This window comes from Camponotus vicinus, unplaced genomic scaffold, assembly GCF_025532165.1.
Source record: "Camponotus vicinus isolate PSW18456_S1 unplaced genomic scaffold, iyCamVici1.0 SCAF_12, whole genome shotgun sequence".
Lineage (NCBI taxonomy): Eukaryota > Metazoa > Arthropoda > Insecta > Hymenoptera > Formicidae > Camponotus > Camponotus vicinus.
The window spans coordinates 3,422,904-3,438,207 of record NW_028141948.1 but is presented as its reverse complement, the minus strand read 5'-3'; the positions used below and the strand labels follow the sequence as shown (position 1 = coordinate 3,438,207).

General features: G+C 32.6%; 5 protein-coding genes across 11 annotated transcripts in view; 1 reads left to right on the top strand and 4 right to left on the bottom strand.

Moving 5' to 3' along the window:
• Itp (ion transport peptide) overlaps nucleotides 1–3,965 on the top strand; it is a 51,053-nt gene extending 47,088 nt beyond the window's left edge. For all 4 annotated transcript variants that reach the window (XM_083085561.1, XM_083085560.1, XM_083085558.1 and 1 more), the window contains one exon: nucleotides 366–3,965. Coding sequence is in view for 1 of the 4 variants with exons in the window: in XM_083085560.1 (XP_082941686.1) it covers nucleotides 366–477 (112 nt within the window). In the remaining 3 variants the exon portion in view is untranslated. The remainder of the gene's footprint in view (nucleotides 1–365) is intronic.
• Nucleotides 1–5,350, bottom strand: part of LOC145963516 (peroxisomal leader peptide-processing protease-like) — a 76,596-nt gene extending 71,246 nt beyond the window's left edge. The window contains exon 1 of the mRNA XM_083085556.1: nucleotides 4,980–5,350. The gene's annotated coding sequence lies outside the window, so the exon portion shown is untranslated. The remainder of the gene's footprint in view (nucleotides 1–4,979) is intronic.
• A 304-nt stretch (nucleotides 5,351–5,654) lies between these two features.
• On the bottom strand, nucleotides 5,655–8,394 carry LOC145963098 (F-box/WD repeat-containing protein 9). Of its 2 annotated transcripts, none has more exons than XM_083084754.1 (8): nucleotides 8,279–8,394; nucleotides 8,098–8,221; nucleotides 7,621–7,780; nucleotides 7,356–7,498; nucleotides 7,038–7,276; nucleotides 6,593–6,842; nucleotides 6,253–6,528; nucleotides 5,655–6,003 (listed from the first exon to the last, which is right to left on the bottom strand). In XM_083084754.1, the coding sequence occupies exons 2-8, from the start codon at nucleotides 8,176–8,178 to the stop codon at nucleotides 5,914–5,916; spliced, it is 1,239 nt and encodes a 412-aa protein (XP_082940880.1). In that variant the 5' UTR covers nucleotides 8,179–8,221; nucleotides 8,279–8,394; the 3' UTR covers nucleotides 5,655–5,913. The 2 variants fall into 2 exon arrangements, with proteins under 2 accessions (XP_082940880.1, XP_082940879.1); XM_083084753.1 differs by having other exon boundaries at nucleotides 8,288–8,394.
• Nucleotides 8,395–9,027: 633 nt separating this feature from the next.
• On the bottom strand, nucleotides 9,028–10,867 carry LOC145962917 (solute carrier family 52, riboflavin transporter, member 3-A). Its single transcript, XM_083084401.1, has 2 exons — nucleotides 10,747–10,867; nucleotides 9,028–10,665 (listed from the first exon to the last, which is right to left on the bottom strand). Exon 2 carries the CDS (start codon nucleotides 10,656–10,658, stop codon nucleotides 9,258–9,260), a length of 1,401 nt encoding a protein of 466 aa, XP_082940527.1. The 5' UTR covers nucleotides 10,659–10,665; nucleotides 10,747–10,867; the 3' UTR covers nucleotides 9,028–9,257.
• On the bottom strand, nucleotides 10,634–14,132 carry LOC145962919 (solute carrier family 52, riboflavin transporter, member 3-A). 3 transcript variants are annotated; one of them, XM_083084403.1, is made up of 3 exons: nucleotides 13,279–14,132; nucleotides 12,902–13,148; nucleotides 10,634–12,832 (listed from the first exon to the last, which is right to left on the bottom strand). In XM_083084403.1, the coding sequence occupies exons 2-3, from the start codon at nucleotides 13,111–13,113 to the stop codon at nucleotides 11,752–11,754; spliced, it is 1,293 nt and encodes a 430-aa protein (XP_082940529.1). In that variant the 5' UTR covers nucleotides 13,114–13,148; nucleotides 13,279–14,132; the 3' UTR covers nucleotides 10,634–11,751. The 3 variants fall into 3 exon arrangements, with proteins under 3 accessions (XP_082940529.1, XP_082940528.1, XP_082940530.1); XM_083084402.1 differs by having other exon boundaries at nucleotides 12,902–13,117; XM_083084404.1 differs by having other exon boundaries at nucleotides 12,902–13,117; nucleotides 13,418–14,132.
• Between the last annotated feature and the right edge of the window lie 1,172 nt (nucleotides 14,133–15,304).

Genomic DNA, 15,304 nt, shown 5'->3' with positions numbered 1-15,304 from the left:
GTATATTACACGTAAAGTTCTCAAATTGTTTAAGTGTTATTTGCAAGTAACATTCGAAAGAGTTCTTATTCTGCTTTTCATGATTTATAAATAAAGATGTGTTAAGCATGCTAAATATATACTGAAGCCAAGTCAATATAAATTCAATTAAAAAGTTTTGATAATTGAAATTAACAAATCTTTTTATCATATTTAATTATTTTTGTTCGAATAATAAAATCAAATATATCGTGAAATTCTATCGAAACAATACCCGAACAGGTCCGTGAATGCATCATACCTGACACCGAGAACATCGGTAATTACTCTGCATTCATCAGTAGACTAATCGATCTTTTTCTTCTCGATTTTTGTCCCCGCTGCAGGCAAGAGTGCTTCAGCACAGAATACTTCACGAGCTGCATCCAAGTGCTGCTGCTTGAAGATGAGAAGGAAAGGCTCCAGGAGATGGCCAGGTACCTAGGTCGCAAGAAGTAAACGGGACATAATCGAAGCAACGACGCGCCGCACCACGAAGGAGAAACACCACGCAGCATACGCATAAAACCGAGAAAGAGATCGATGGGAAACGCACTATTCCTGTCTCAAAGGAAGAGAAGGATGAGAGGATGCGTCAACCTGAAGCGTCGTTCGTTTTCTGCGAGAAACCTGGAACCTTACGAGATTTAACTTTGCGACATCCTCGGGAAAACATTCGAGGAAGTCTAGATATTGCGTTGGAAAACGGTCTTTGAGTTTCGATTGGAAGATTCCGAAAAAGCAAAGATGAACGCTGGATGGAGGACTTGGATGGAGGAGTGACGCGGAAATACTTACGTCATTCTTAAGATATAAGAAAAGCTTTCCGATCGCATCTGCAACGTGCGATTCGTTCTGTCAACATGGGCGAATATTCAAGAATATAAATGAGAGAATTCGTGGGAGAGAGATTTCGGCGACCTTTCGCGGTGAGTCGCGTCGTTGCTAAACACGATGAAGAACGAAGTTAAACAATAACATATTAAATAACGAGACACGAGAAGCGAGACGGTACGGATTGAGTCATACAACAAACAAACATACACATACACGTACACACAGAGCAAATCCATACGAATTCTAGTCGACAAAATATCTGCGCTCTCGCGCACTACGCACTCGTTTTAATTCGATTAATCATTAATTATTAATCGTCGTCATTCATCATTACGTAGTAATAATGGTAGTATTCTATATCATTATTATTATCATTATTATTAATAATATTATTAATATTATTATTATTATTATTATTATTATTACTATTCGATTATATTATGTCACGATTATATTTTTACCGCCATCCTTCATCCGTTCGTTGTTTAATTAGATTGAGCCTTTAGTCGTTTATGTAGGGAACGTGCGCGCGATAGACGAAGAGGATATCAGCTGGCTGGGTAAATTTTGAAATCTTCGTGCAATTTTCAAGAAAAAGTGACAACGTCGCTGGACGTTTGAAAAATAAAAATTAGTAGGAAATAAACGCGAATTTTATCGGAACGAAAGACAAAATTATCCTCCTTTTCTAAGTATTTTTCTCGTTTCAAGTATTAAGAGCAGATCGAAGGCCCACTGGTCACTCAAATCGACCGCATTATTAATATTATTATTATTATTATTTTTATTATTATTATTATTATTATTATTATTATTATTATTATTATTATTATGTCATATAGTAGAATTATTGTTGTTATTATTGCAATGTATATCGCGACGTCTCCGCTCGGGTGAACGCACTGGCAGCGCAATGGAAGAGACATACACCGGCAATGTCAACAATATTCAATTACGTGAGTCGAATATATGCACGCTTATTGCACGCGTGCATATTCTCAAAAGTTTCGTTCGTTTGTTCGAGAGAAAAGAGAGAGAGGGAGATCTTCCTGCAATTTATTCACGCGAACACGCGAGCGACATCGCGAACGATTTTACAATAGTAGCCTCTCTTCCTTCGCGATGCCTTGAGCGTCCGCTTCGTGGACGGAGCCGGTCGCGCGTAAAACGCGTAGTATTTATTTATTTTTTCACGTTCTTAAGTTATATAAGCGACCTATATAAAACGAAGCAAAAGTATTAGCGCGCGTATCTAACCGAGAGAGAGAGAGAGAGAGAGAGAGAGAGAGAGAGAGAGAGAGAGAGAGAGAGAGAGAGAGAGAGAGAGAGAGAGCAACGGGCGGTGGCGGAGAAGCGGGCGCGTCCTCAAAGCCACGTCCAATTGGATGATTGCCCGATTGTGTACGATATGCAAAGCAACCCCGGGGGAAAGTCGATCCGATCAGAGACTACTTATCTGCCACGAAGACAAGACGAGTACAGAAGAATGCAAGAATTTATACACGTGAGGAATCAGTCGCTCCTCCTGTCAAGTGGACAAGATTTCAAGAAATATTGGCTGATCGTTGGCAAAATTACTAAACTTCGAGGGAAACTTTTAAACAATATTTCAAAGATAAAAAGAGCACACACTGGAAAAGATAAGTTATTGTAATTTAATTCAAATCGAGGAAGATCTAGAGATTTTAATATTCTTTTAAGTCCATTTTCGGATGAGAGGAAGAGAGAAGACACGAGAAAATTAAGATTTAAACTAATTGACATTGTAGAGACCAATCCTGAGGCCTGATTTCTTCTGTGCACGTCTGTTTTGATTTTTTGAACGAAAATCCCGCCGTGCTTTACATCGTCGCCACTCTGAGACCGAGAGAGGATCACGAACCATTCCAAAATCAGTATTGAAATCATTCCATCTTTGCGATCTTCAGGTCCGGCTTCGGAAGCTCGCAGATCTTGAGTCAAAAGGCTCAGATTTATATAAATACTCTACTTATTTTACATTCATTCTTTGCATTTATGAGTTATTCATGCCTAGAAAAAAGAAAAATATTATTTATTAACTATAATAATAAAAATATATATATTATATATATATTTTATATATATATATTATATATATATATATATATATATATATATATATATATATATATATATAATAAAAATATATACAATATACATACATCGCACAATTTTGACTTATATTATTCAAAGTGCTTGCTCCGAAGCAGACCTGAAGTGCATCCGAGAGAAATAGCATTCTTATTTACGTAACGTAAATACATTGTTTGAGTGACAATTGCGTACAGCATCGACATGTGCAAATCTTCGTCATAATTAACAGATTTATAAAATTGAAAGAATACAGCAACCTCGTATGATATTTTCGTATAGAAATATTTACATTTTTTTCACATGTATCTCTTGTTGCAGCGCGACACAGAGACACTTGTATTAGAAGAAATATATATCGCGTATCTCCAAAATCTCTTCCCATAAAGTAAAAAGTTTCCGAGAAGAAGGATCACGAAACGAACGTTGAAAGTTCGCGAATAAAGCGTTAATCCGCCGATTTGCACCTGTTGATGTGAGGCACAAGCTGCGATTCGCGGATACGTTTCCTTCTAGTTTTGTTCTTTTATCTATTTTTTTTTTCTTTCCTTCCGAGAGGACGCGTGAGCGGACGATACACTTTTACGAAACACGACTTTCAGCTTTTTAATTTTTCTTTCCCTTTTTTTTATTCACTTGCGTAAGAGACAAAAGATATTGACTATCTATACACGTGCGAATATAAAAAATACTCATAAACACGTATACTCACAATCAGATCTACGCGCGATGTACTGTTAAATTCGAGCATATACGAGAATGAAGATGAGAAAGGGCTGAGGAATCGTATCCTATCCACAATTAATGTAAAATTATATTATATATACATATAATATGTAAAAATGTATGTGTGTAATGTACATACACGTGCATTTCAAGGATGCGTATAACGCGCGATATTGTATGTATATGGACAAACATGTACACATCGGTACAATTAACGACACGGATATCTAAGTCTATTCTTGTTTTGCGTGAATAAACGGGTGAATCAAAAATCATTACAGATTTCTGCATTTTACTACAAACGCCATATTTCCCCTTCCTCTTCCCTTTATACTTAGCGGCATTTTAAATTTTAATTTTTTGCATATATAAATTTATATGCTTAGGTATTTTAATTTTTTTCTCGTCAGATTTATTATATGTGAGAAACTTAATTAAAAAATAATAAAATAAAAATATCTCAAATTTTTATTATTTTTGCTATTATATGTATTTTTTCGTTATATATACATATATATATGCTTAGGTATTTTAATTTTTTCTCGTCAGATTTATTATATGTGAGAAAATTAATTAAAAAATAATAAAATAAAAATATCTCAAATTTTTATTATTTTTGCTATTATATGTATTTTTTCGTTACATATACATATATATATAATGGAAAAAATTAAATAATAAATTAAAAATCCATCTATAAAATGAAGGACATGACAAATATACTTTCATTCTAATTTTATAAGAGATCTCTCTCTCTCAGCCTTAGATATTATAAATTTATAGCCATATTATTATAAAAGATTCCAGAAAAAAATTCGGTTTCATTCAGATATAATGATAAAATCCGATTGCAAAATGTACTTATAAAAATGTAATTATAAAAATTTGTTTTCAAACTTTATTTCATATTTAACGCAAAAGCTCATAATCTCTTCCTCTTGATATTATATATATATTATATATAAGCTTTTGAAATATGAAATAAAGTTTAAAAACAAATTTTTATTTATAATTACATTTTGCAATTACATTTTCGGATTTTATCATTATATCTGAATGATATCGAATTTTTTTCTGGAATCTTTTATAATAATGTCTATAATATATATATTATAGATATTATTATAAAAGATTCCAGAAAAAAATTCGATATATATATAATTTATTTCTTCTCAGATTTTTGCTTGTATTTGTTCGTTATATAAAAGCTATATTTTATAAATATATTTATATTTATGCACCCGCCTTTATATTTCTCTTAATATTTGACATTTTAAAAGCCTTACCTTGGCACGAGTTCAATTAAGAGTTCCGTTCTACCACAAGAAAACCGCTGTTGTTTTTTTTTTATCCTCGTGTCTTTGAAGATTCAATTTTTGTTGATATCGCCGACGACTTAAATTATCGAATTTGGCGCCATCGTGTCGGCAAACACTAACCTCTTCGCTCGCGGCCGCGAACCGCGAACTTGTTTCGCACTTTTAGAAATGAGCGCGCGACGAAGCGAGCCGAACGAATGAGATAATCCGATCGCGAAATTTTTCATGCACACGCGCGCGTAAACTTGGCTCGTGAAACTCGTTTACGTAAAAAAAAAACACGCACGATGACCGACGCGGATACGACTCGCTGCGAGTTACGAAAAAATGCTGCGCGAATCGCTTGAAATTGCAGCATATGACACATGTGATACGTCACGTGACGTTTTGAAAGTTTAAATTTAAAAAGTCGTACATACAATGTTCGTCCCACGAAGACACGATAATTGAGAAAAATGCAAGTTTTTCGATGGATAAGGATAGAATATCTATTATTCGAATATGAGTTGTATTTTTAAATCTTATAAATATAGTTGTTTGTGTGGGTGTCTCATATTCGAAAAAACAAATTACATCAAAATGATTTTTTCATAAAATTTGCAAACAAAAAATACAAATAATTAATATAATACAGCAGAAAAATAATGAAAACAAGATATATTTAAACCTCTGTACATAGAATTTTATATATATGTATATAAATGCATTTTCATCAAATCGATTGCATTTTTAATTTTGGATATATATTATATTATAGACAAACGCGATATATATTATATTATATTATAGTCTGGAATCGCGCGTTTTATATGATAGTCTTATTGAAAATTATGAATATATTATATATATCAAAAAGCAATATACTTATATAACAAAATTATAGAATGCGTATAGAAATGTATTAATTATCCATTAATTTTACTGAACACATCGGCCGATATACTACGATTTCGCTGCCGGATATTGCGAGAATGCCGTTTTGGTAATCCATCTGTAAAATGAAATACATAACAAATATATTTTTATTCTAACATCAGCTTAGATGTTATAAATTTATAGACACATATTTTAAAAGATTCGAGAAAAAAATTCGTTTTCATTCAGATATAATGATAAAATCTGATTGCAAAATGCAATTGGAAATGAAAATTTGTTTCCAAACTTTATTTTACATTTCACGCAAAAGATTATAATCTTTTTCTCTTGATATAATATTTTTTGTATAGCGTGTGATACTTACTCTTGCAATTCCTCCGAAAGGTGAGTGTAAAGTAGCCATAGGTTTCGGCGGATCTGTAGGACTCGAAATTCTGACAGTGCCATCTGTGGAACTCGTTATCAGATTTCCGCGTGTCAGATGCACTCCCGTTATCCTTTTTGTATGTCCAGTAGAGTAAGATTTTACTAGTTCAAAGTTGTTTTTTGGATTTAATACGTGTAACTTGGCGACGCTGTCCCCGACGCAAACACAATCTTGTTGCATATTTATGCACATGGGAAATGCTTTACCTGGAATCTAAAATACCTGCGGTATCGTATATATTTTCATTTCTTTATGCTGTTGAAATAAGTAATATTACTGTGATAGATTTCATGATTCGTGCGGCTCTTTGATCCCAAACAGACACCGTTTTGTCCTCGCTGGCAGATAAAATGTATTCGGAATTCATTGCCAGTTTAATAACAGCTCCTCGGTGCGGTCGATATTGCCTAATCGGTTTTTCTCCCGATCTCGAATCAAAGACAAATACGGTCCTTTTATATGAACCAGTCGCGAAAAGAGCTTGTTCTGGACACGATGACACACACAGCAATGCACCCGATACACCCCTGCAAATTTTTTTAGAAAATTATTTATATTATAAATAATAATAGGCAAGAACTTTTAATGACTTTAGAATTACACTATTTGAGCCTTCTATCGATAAACAAATTATAATATTTGAATAACTTGAATCAAAATACAATTATTTCTTAGAAATTAATATTTCATTATTGTATATATAAGTATGTTATTATACATACGTATATATACTGTAAGTATGATGTTGTACAAGACCGATATTGGTAAGCATCCACGATTTGACACTCTGATCCCAACTACAACTGTAGACAGTGTTGTCGATTGTTGTCAGATCCCAAATCCATCCATTATGTGCAGAGTCTATGTTACAAATAGTATATTGGGATCCATAAGTATTTTTACCAAATCTCCCATAAATCAGACTGCGATCTCTTGCACCAGCAATATAACCAGTGCCATCCTGTATATTAGAACCATATTATATATTAGTTTTTTATAAAGAAAAATGTCCAAAGATATTTAACTAATATATTATTTACATGCATCAGTAGTAGAGCATCTACTGTGCTGCCTTGTGCATGTGTAGCTATTTTCTCCATAGGACATTCCTTCTCTCTCCATAATGCTCTTTGTTTCTCAATCGCAACACATGACAATTTCCAAAATAGTCTGTCAGGTTTTGCTGAAATTATATATCGTCTTAATGTAAAATTAATATAAAATAATGATATAGAAAGTGTTTGATATTTATTTACAAAATGAATAGTCATGCAAAGTAATAAAGTACTATCAATTTTAACTAACCAGGACGCAAAAGCGGATAGCTAGCATCCGGCCATGTATGATTAATTCGCGCTTTCCATAACGAGTCATCCTTTAAAATCAGATAGAACTGCTTGCATACTAGGCTCAAACTGTGCACTAACGTCGATGCCTTTAAGAAGGAGCATATATGCAGGAATATCTGAAACGCAATACAGATAAATTAAATGATACATGGATAAATTAGTCTGCTATAAATTAAATACACAAATAAAATAAATATTCAAGAAATATTCACAAATAAAATAAATAATATATATTAAATACACAAATAAAATTAATATTCAAGAAAGAGAAAGGGAGAATAAGAAGTGAACGTTTTACTGCATCGACAAGCGACTAATAGAACGAAGTGACAGCAAGTGACAGCAGCAATAAAATAAAAAATGAATTTCGCGCGCATATGTGTAAGAAATATAAGACGTATGAGAAATGAGATTGGCATCTTTTCGTACAAACCTCGACCGGGAGGTCCAACAATGACACTTGTGCATTGTCTTCCTCGCTGTCGTGCGAGCAACTTGCATTCTCGTCATCCATTTTTCCTCCGTGCACCGTGCGAATCTGAATATTCTCATTCGATCTGTTCGAAAAAAAACGTGAGGATCAACAGGATTAGTCGTGGTACTTAAACACTGACGTTTATCACCGTATCAATCGGTCAAGCGATCATCGATGTGAACTCCTTGTACGCATTTACAGCTGTCACAGCTGTAAATATATTATTGTGCATCGCACATGAATGCAGAGCTACGCCATCTGTGTATACGGGGTGTCGCGAAAAAAATGCATATATGAATTACGATTTCGCGCGCGAAAAATTTAATTTTTCTCGAGGAAAAAAAAATTAATTATGGAATGTTAGTCTAATGGATTTTCCGAGATAATATGCAAAAGCTTCAGAAAAAATTCGCAAAACAAGTTTTATTCCGTTAATAACAATTTATATTATATATACATACATATATATGCATAAATTTTATACAATAAAGATATACTAGGAATTTTTTTTATTAAAATTCATATTAATAAATATCTACATCTAATATAATTTTTTTCAGCAATATTTGCACATTCTATTATAATTATATTAAAATATACTATATGTGATATAATTATTTAAGTAACAATATAAATTTGTTTATGTAAATATAATTCTACAAAAATTGAATATACTTTCGCTATTAAAATATAGTTTTCATTAAACATTATCTATTAATAATTTATAAATATATACATGTATGCACGCTTACTTAAAAGTACTTTAAATGCACACGTATACATACTACATGTATATACGAGTCTTTTACAGAGAGAAATTTGGCTCCTCATTTTAATTAAATCAATCATTTTAAATACTTTATTGGAAAAAAATTAACATGGAAAATATACACATATTATATCCCGTATATTGACATTATTTATATAAAATATATCTTTTACATCATTTTTCATTCACAGATACATTTTTTAAACTGTTTATAAATAAAAATACAACATTATCATTATCTATTGATATCGATATAAAGATACTTAATTTTTTTCTAAAGCACTATTGTCTTATTTTTATTATTGCATTTTGATTCGCACATTATACAGAGCTTTTCGATAATTCTTTTTCAGACAGAACAGGAATCATACACTTTGAAAAAATCGGTAAAGTTGATTAAAACGAACGAGATAATTGCACCGCTCGCCGAACCCACTTGCATAACTATGCCTATATCGAAAAGTGCCTTCGAAGAAGATATATGTTTCAGAAGAGACACGATTATGAGTTTTAAATACGATACGATTCCTGATAAAATGATCCAAAATAAAACGATTAATCCTACACCGATTGTTGAGCTTTGCAATGGTGGAGCAGGAGATAATAAAGCTATGCATATAACATAGCATCCAGCGATTAAACATATCAGAGAGAGACAATTGATAATTTTTATGTTCGATACCTTGAGCCAGAATGTCAAGAAACAGGCAAGTGGGTTGACGAATTGAGCACAAGTGATGGATAACTGGTAAGCAAGCTGACCATATGGTAGACACGAATAAGATTGGATACTTGGGAGGAATCCATTACTAAAGAAACAACAGATTCCAATCAGGATGTATAAATAAATTTTTCTGAATCTGTATAAATTATTTGCTTCCTTTGACAAAGAACAATTTGCTTCTTCGTTTTCTTTTTTTGATAACGTATGACCAATGTACCAGACATTAGGGCTAACATCAAGTTCGTTGTGCCGCTTATAATCTACTAATTGTACTTTAGTTTGTGTGAAAAAGTTAGGATCACGCAAGTGATTCTTTCTACTTTGTACAGACGGAGAATATTGTAAAACGATAAACGCGGCAAGCGACAAAACAAGCACAAGAGTCAAAAACAGGAAGTAATATTGTCCTGGAAACTTTACATGGGACCCATTAAGAGAAATTATTTCTGTTGTATTGCATTCTAATCGTTCTCCTACACCTTGTATCAGTGCCACTATACTTGGCAGTACACCACTCAGACCTTCTCCAATGAAATAGGACACGATATAAATGTCATCAAAGTCACGAAAATAAGGCATGAACAGTACAGAGCTGAAACAACCGACCAAAGCATTAAAGAATACTGCGACAAGCAAGATCAGGCTATGTTTCTCACCACCAATGACAGTTGTTTTATCATAAAAGAATATAAGCAGTCCCATAGCGAGAACTTGCAAGCACAATAAACATAATATACACAACGATTCGTTCAATTCGCATTTATTCTTACGTAAGAAAATATATATCGCAGGACCTACATTCGCAGATTGCGTCACTATTACTATGTACGCAGGTAAATTCCAACTTTCTGGAGCAATATTGACAAGCAACGGCAATTCAATAAATATTCCATTGATGCCAATCCAAGTGGATACACTAAATAAGATTACGAGAAGATGGATGATTGCGTGGCCACATTTGACATGTCCAAGATAATGGTTCACTTGTAAATCATCTCTCATTGTACATATTTCTGATTCCTTCATTTATTTCCTACACAATAATAAACACTTAATATTTGACTTTATATATAAATAATTCTGGTAATAATTAAAAAGATAATTATTGGTATACTTTGAATGAAATAAATTGACCATTCAATACTGATGTTCAAAAATTTAAATTCAAATATGTATTAATAAGCATTAAAATATCACAGATACATGTTATGTACTTCCAAACAATAAGTAACGACAGGAAACTCTGTTCTGTATAATAAACTTACTAAGAGCAGAGAGTCAAGAAATAATAAAAGGTAAGAAATAAAAAAATTGCCTCACCCATCTTAATCTACTCAATAAAATTTATCAGATAAAACTGAGCAGTTAAGTGATCATAAAATAGGATATATTCAAGTTATACATAAGTTTAACTTAAACACTGTATGATGCATAATTGTATATAGATCTATAAGGAACTATAAAGAAAAAGTTCAACGCAACAGTTATATTCACATACTAAACATCCAAGTACTTAGATTTTTATTCAAAAAAAAATTGAGTGTTTCACTTAATTTTTTTTTCATTATCTGTATAATATTATCAAATTTCTAATAATCAGAACAGAGCAAATAAAAGAGAAAATTGTTACAGAAATATAATGTTCTTACATGCACTATGTGCATTTTAATAATGGAATTTATATAATTTTAAAATATTAATATAAAAATAGTGTCGTTTCCACATATTTTTATTTTTATAAAAATAATTATTTAATATTTTTACTGAATTTTATGCACATCATCTAAGTCATCTTCATAGCATATAATATATGTTTTATTATCTACATATTATCAATTATCATTATGACTATTCAGTTTTATATAATTGATAAATAATGAGAAATAATCACGATAACTTATGTAAATATATGGAGATTAAAATTGTAAAATGCATTCATAAAAAAGTTTGTTCCCTATTTTTAGAGAATTAATTCTAACAAGTTAATATAATAATTGTTGAATAATGTCTCTAAAATTTTGATCATAAAACTAAAAAAACGTATAATAAATTAAAATAATCCAATTTTCTAATATATTATCTATATGCAAATAGTTGATAGAACTAAATACAGGCTGCGTTAATTTTCCATAAGATATTCGCAAGGAGAATAAGACTGAAATACTTTTGCATAATTGACCAAACTAAATGTGGTGATTGCACCTAATAGAGATCCGATTTGTGTCGCGACACCAGTATAATAAAGACCTCTTCCAGGATCAGGTCGATACAAAGTTGTAATGCCCATCTTTACAAATCCTATGAAGCCACAAAGAATTATCCATAAAACAACTATCATAAATTCACCTATCCATGAATGTTGGAAGGGAGGATGAGGTGATTCCGCCGCCAAATATAAAACAATGCCTGAAAGTACTAAAATAATTGCTGTAAGAGTATTAAGAAGTTTAACTGCTGGTGTTTCAATAAAAAAACCTATGGACATGGCCAATGGACCAGCTATGGAAGCTAACGTGACTGTCAAATGATATGCGACACTACCGTATGGTAGACAGGAATACGACTGTATACTTGGTAGAGTACCATTGCCAAGAAAACAAACTATGGCCATCATGATTAATAAATAATAATATGTATGTTTCGGCATTTTCCAACCGGAATTAGTTTTGTAGCTAGGTGGTGCTGTTGTGTCGGTCGGTAACATTTCCATACTATTTGGAAGTTTGACTCTTTCTCCAAGTGCCACAGGCAAAAAATTTAAGCCTAAGAACGACAAGAAACTCAGACACAATAAAGTGCCGATAAAGATAAAAAATATCTGAGAAGAGAATCTCGGATCTGATTTAGGGATGAACTCTAGATTGGTAGATCCCGGTTTAGTAACATTGATGCACGCTTGATTGCTACCAACACCTTGAATTAGAGCAACCGTGCTCGGTATGAATCCGCTTAATCCTTCTCCAACCAGATAAGATACCAGGTAAATCTCACGATAATTTCTCATGTATGGCATGAAGAGTACAGAGCTTGTACATCCAACGAGGGCGACCACAAACATCAGTGATAGGAGGGCAGTCGAGTGTTCTTTACCAAATACAATTGAAGTATGATCGTATAGCCAACTCAATGAGATACAAGCACACGTTCCTGCGCTCAATAGGGCATAAATAATATATCTATCGTGTGCCCAAGCAGTATACCTAGAATTAAAAAACAGATATTTGTATTACTTGTCGTATAATCATCCTAAGGCAAAATAGAAGACTTACTTTATGTACAGAGTGTACAGTATAGGTCCTAAATTGGCGAATTGCACCAGCATCACCATATGAGCGGGCAAGCTCCATTCTTCTGGCGCAGTGTGCACTATAAGAGGCAGTTGTACATATATGCCATTCACACCGATCCAAGCACCAAGACCAAACATCAGCGCCAGGAAGTCAACCAACAATCTTCGGTTGCTCAACCGTCGAGTCAACATCTCGCTGTTGTTTCAGAAAGAGAAGTGGTTTTATTCTAAAGAGAGTGTTTTCAGAAAGAGAGTGTTTTTATTCTAAAATTATCTTAAGAATGAATGTCTCTGATTGTTGCTTCTTGAATGACTTGCCAGTGAGATTCTTGGAAAAAAACTCGTTTTGATGTTTACCTTCTTTTAAGAGGCATGACGACGGTATCAAAAAGATACTTGCTATCGTATCGTCAAGATAACGAAATTTTTACAGCCAAAACGGAAAAACAGATTATTCGACATAAAAAACGATCATGCGAGTATCACTTGAAATTACTGGTAATTTGTTGAAATGTCGAGATTCTTTCGTGCGGTCGACAGTCTTTGTCAAAATATTCCATTCCTCTCATTGATAGATCGCTGCCATAACCTGGAGAATGTGTATCTCATTCTAAAAGCTTTCGAATATCCACGTGTCTTCAAGCAAACGATGATCGACCCGATGAAGCTCGAGTTGCTCGATTATCAGCGATTCCTGTCGATGCCTCGATTATTGAAAAATCATTTGTCGTCACTGTTGTAGATGTTCATCATCTATAATTGCGTAATCAAATTCGGCAAGACACATTCCTCAGTTATTACCTCTTTATAATTCACTGGAAATATATTCAGACGTTCTGTCAGAACCTGCGACAAAAATTTTGACAGTTCATGAAAAATATTTAACTCTTCTCTCCCCGAGCTTTGCTTCAAACTCGAGAAAAATGGCGAGAAAAATAGAAATATTCCGCTCGTCGACAATTCCACGAAGAATTGCAATTATTTTTCTGTCTTGCAATTATAGCGAAATTAATGGGATGTGAGGTTATATAATGCATGTCGTTTGCAATTTGATGAATTGCACGAGTGACATCACTTTTGCGACGTCTTTTGCATTCGTGGAACAAAAGCTTTCTTACAGAAATGACAAAAATTTCAATATATTACTATAACACGTGTGTGTTTCACACTAATTGACGTGCACTGCGATCGCGAAATCTCGAATGATCTCGAACGAGCGTGTGTCAAATGACTAACTTCATGAAGGAAGGGGAACGTGTCCCCACCAAAAGCACCTGTTGAATCGGGTTACCCGATATGATGGATCGCTGCGATGGCTCTTTTGCAATAATCGCACTTCATGGTGAATTATTTGCTCCGCAAATAAAAATTAAACTCTGACTGTAAAGAACAAATTACTCAAAAAACGAAATGAAAAGATTTTCTTATATTAAAATAATTTTTCGCACTTTTTTGCAATTACATGAGTAAATTTTCTATATAATATTTAATTATAATATTTAAAATATAATATTATTATAATATTTAAAATATAACATTTTACTCTTTTCTAGAATGTTTAAATTGTGAAATATCCACGATAAGATATATTAATTAATATTGAATAATATATTGTTCCTATTGTTGCACTTAAAAAAATGTATATTTTTCTAAATTAATATTTTTCTTAATTCCTTCTAAATTAATATTTTTCTAAAAATAAAATCATGCAGTTTAATTATTAATTATTAATATTAATATTAAGGATTATTATTAATATTATTAATATAATAATTATTAATATTAATATTAAGGATTATTTGGATATGATGGGATATCGAATTGAATACAATAGATTGAATATAGCAAGAACTTTATAAAAGACGAGGCAGACTCACAGATGGTTTAAGTACATTAGTATTTGTCTCAAAACTCTTGAGAGTGTATTTTGCGTTCACATCTTTTGTTTTTTTTTTCTGTTTTTTTTATCATTTTTAATAGAATCACACATGGATGAAAAAAGGTCGCAGAAAACGTGCTCTTGCATTGTGCTCGAAAGTTATACGGATATATATATAACGGATATATATTAATTTAAAGGAGAGTCCTCGTTTTTTTTTTTTTGAATGACAGGTGGAAAAAGGAAATGTCGAACTATACTTGACATAAGCTTCCTCGTATTGCGCCATAGTATCGTCGCCAATTTTTTTTCCCTCTTTTATCTGCGGATAAGAGATATGCATAAGCAATGAAGTGGAGTTCTTATCACGTTTCGCGGAAACAAAAATTGCGTCGTTTCATTTTCTTTTTTTTTTCTGCTGAACACTCGATAATATTTCTTCCTTCGTTTACGGGTAACTGGATAATATTGTGTGCACGCTCGCGATATCAAATATATGTACAT

What these genes read in the sequence shown, in the direction of transcription:
- LOC145963098 (XM_083084754.1), bottom strand. Translation starts at nt 8,178, where the DNA reads ATGGATGACGAGAATGCAAGTTGCTCGCACGACAGCGAGGAAGACAAT. An exon ending in TGTTGGACCTCCCGGTCGAG is followed by an intron (nt 7,781 to 8,097) that starts GTTTGTACGAAA and finishes ATTGCGTTTCAG; the next exon opens with ATATTCCTGCATATATGCTC. An exon ending in ATGCTCTACTACTGATGCAT is followed by an intron (nt 7,277 to 7,355) that starts GTAAATAATATA and finishes TCTAATATACAG; the next exon opens with GATGGCACTGGTTATATTGC.
- LOC145962917 (XM_083084401.1), bottom strand. Translation starts at nt 10,658, where the DNA reads ATGAAGGAATCAGAAATATGTACAATGAGAGATGATTTACAAGTGAAC.
- LOC145962919 (XM_083084402.1), bottom strand. An exon ending in CTGTACACTCTGTACATAAA is followed by an intron (nt 12,833 to 12,901) that starts GTAAGTCTTCTA and finishes TTTTAATTCTAG; the next exon opens with GTATACTGCTTGGGCACACG.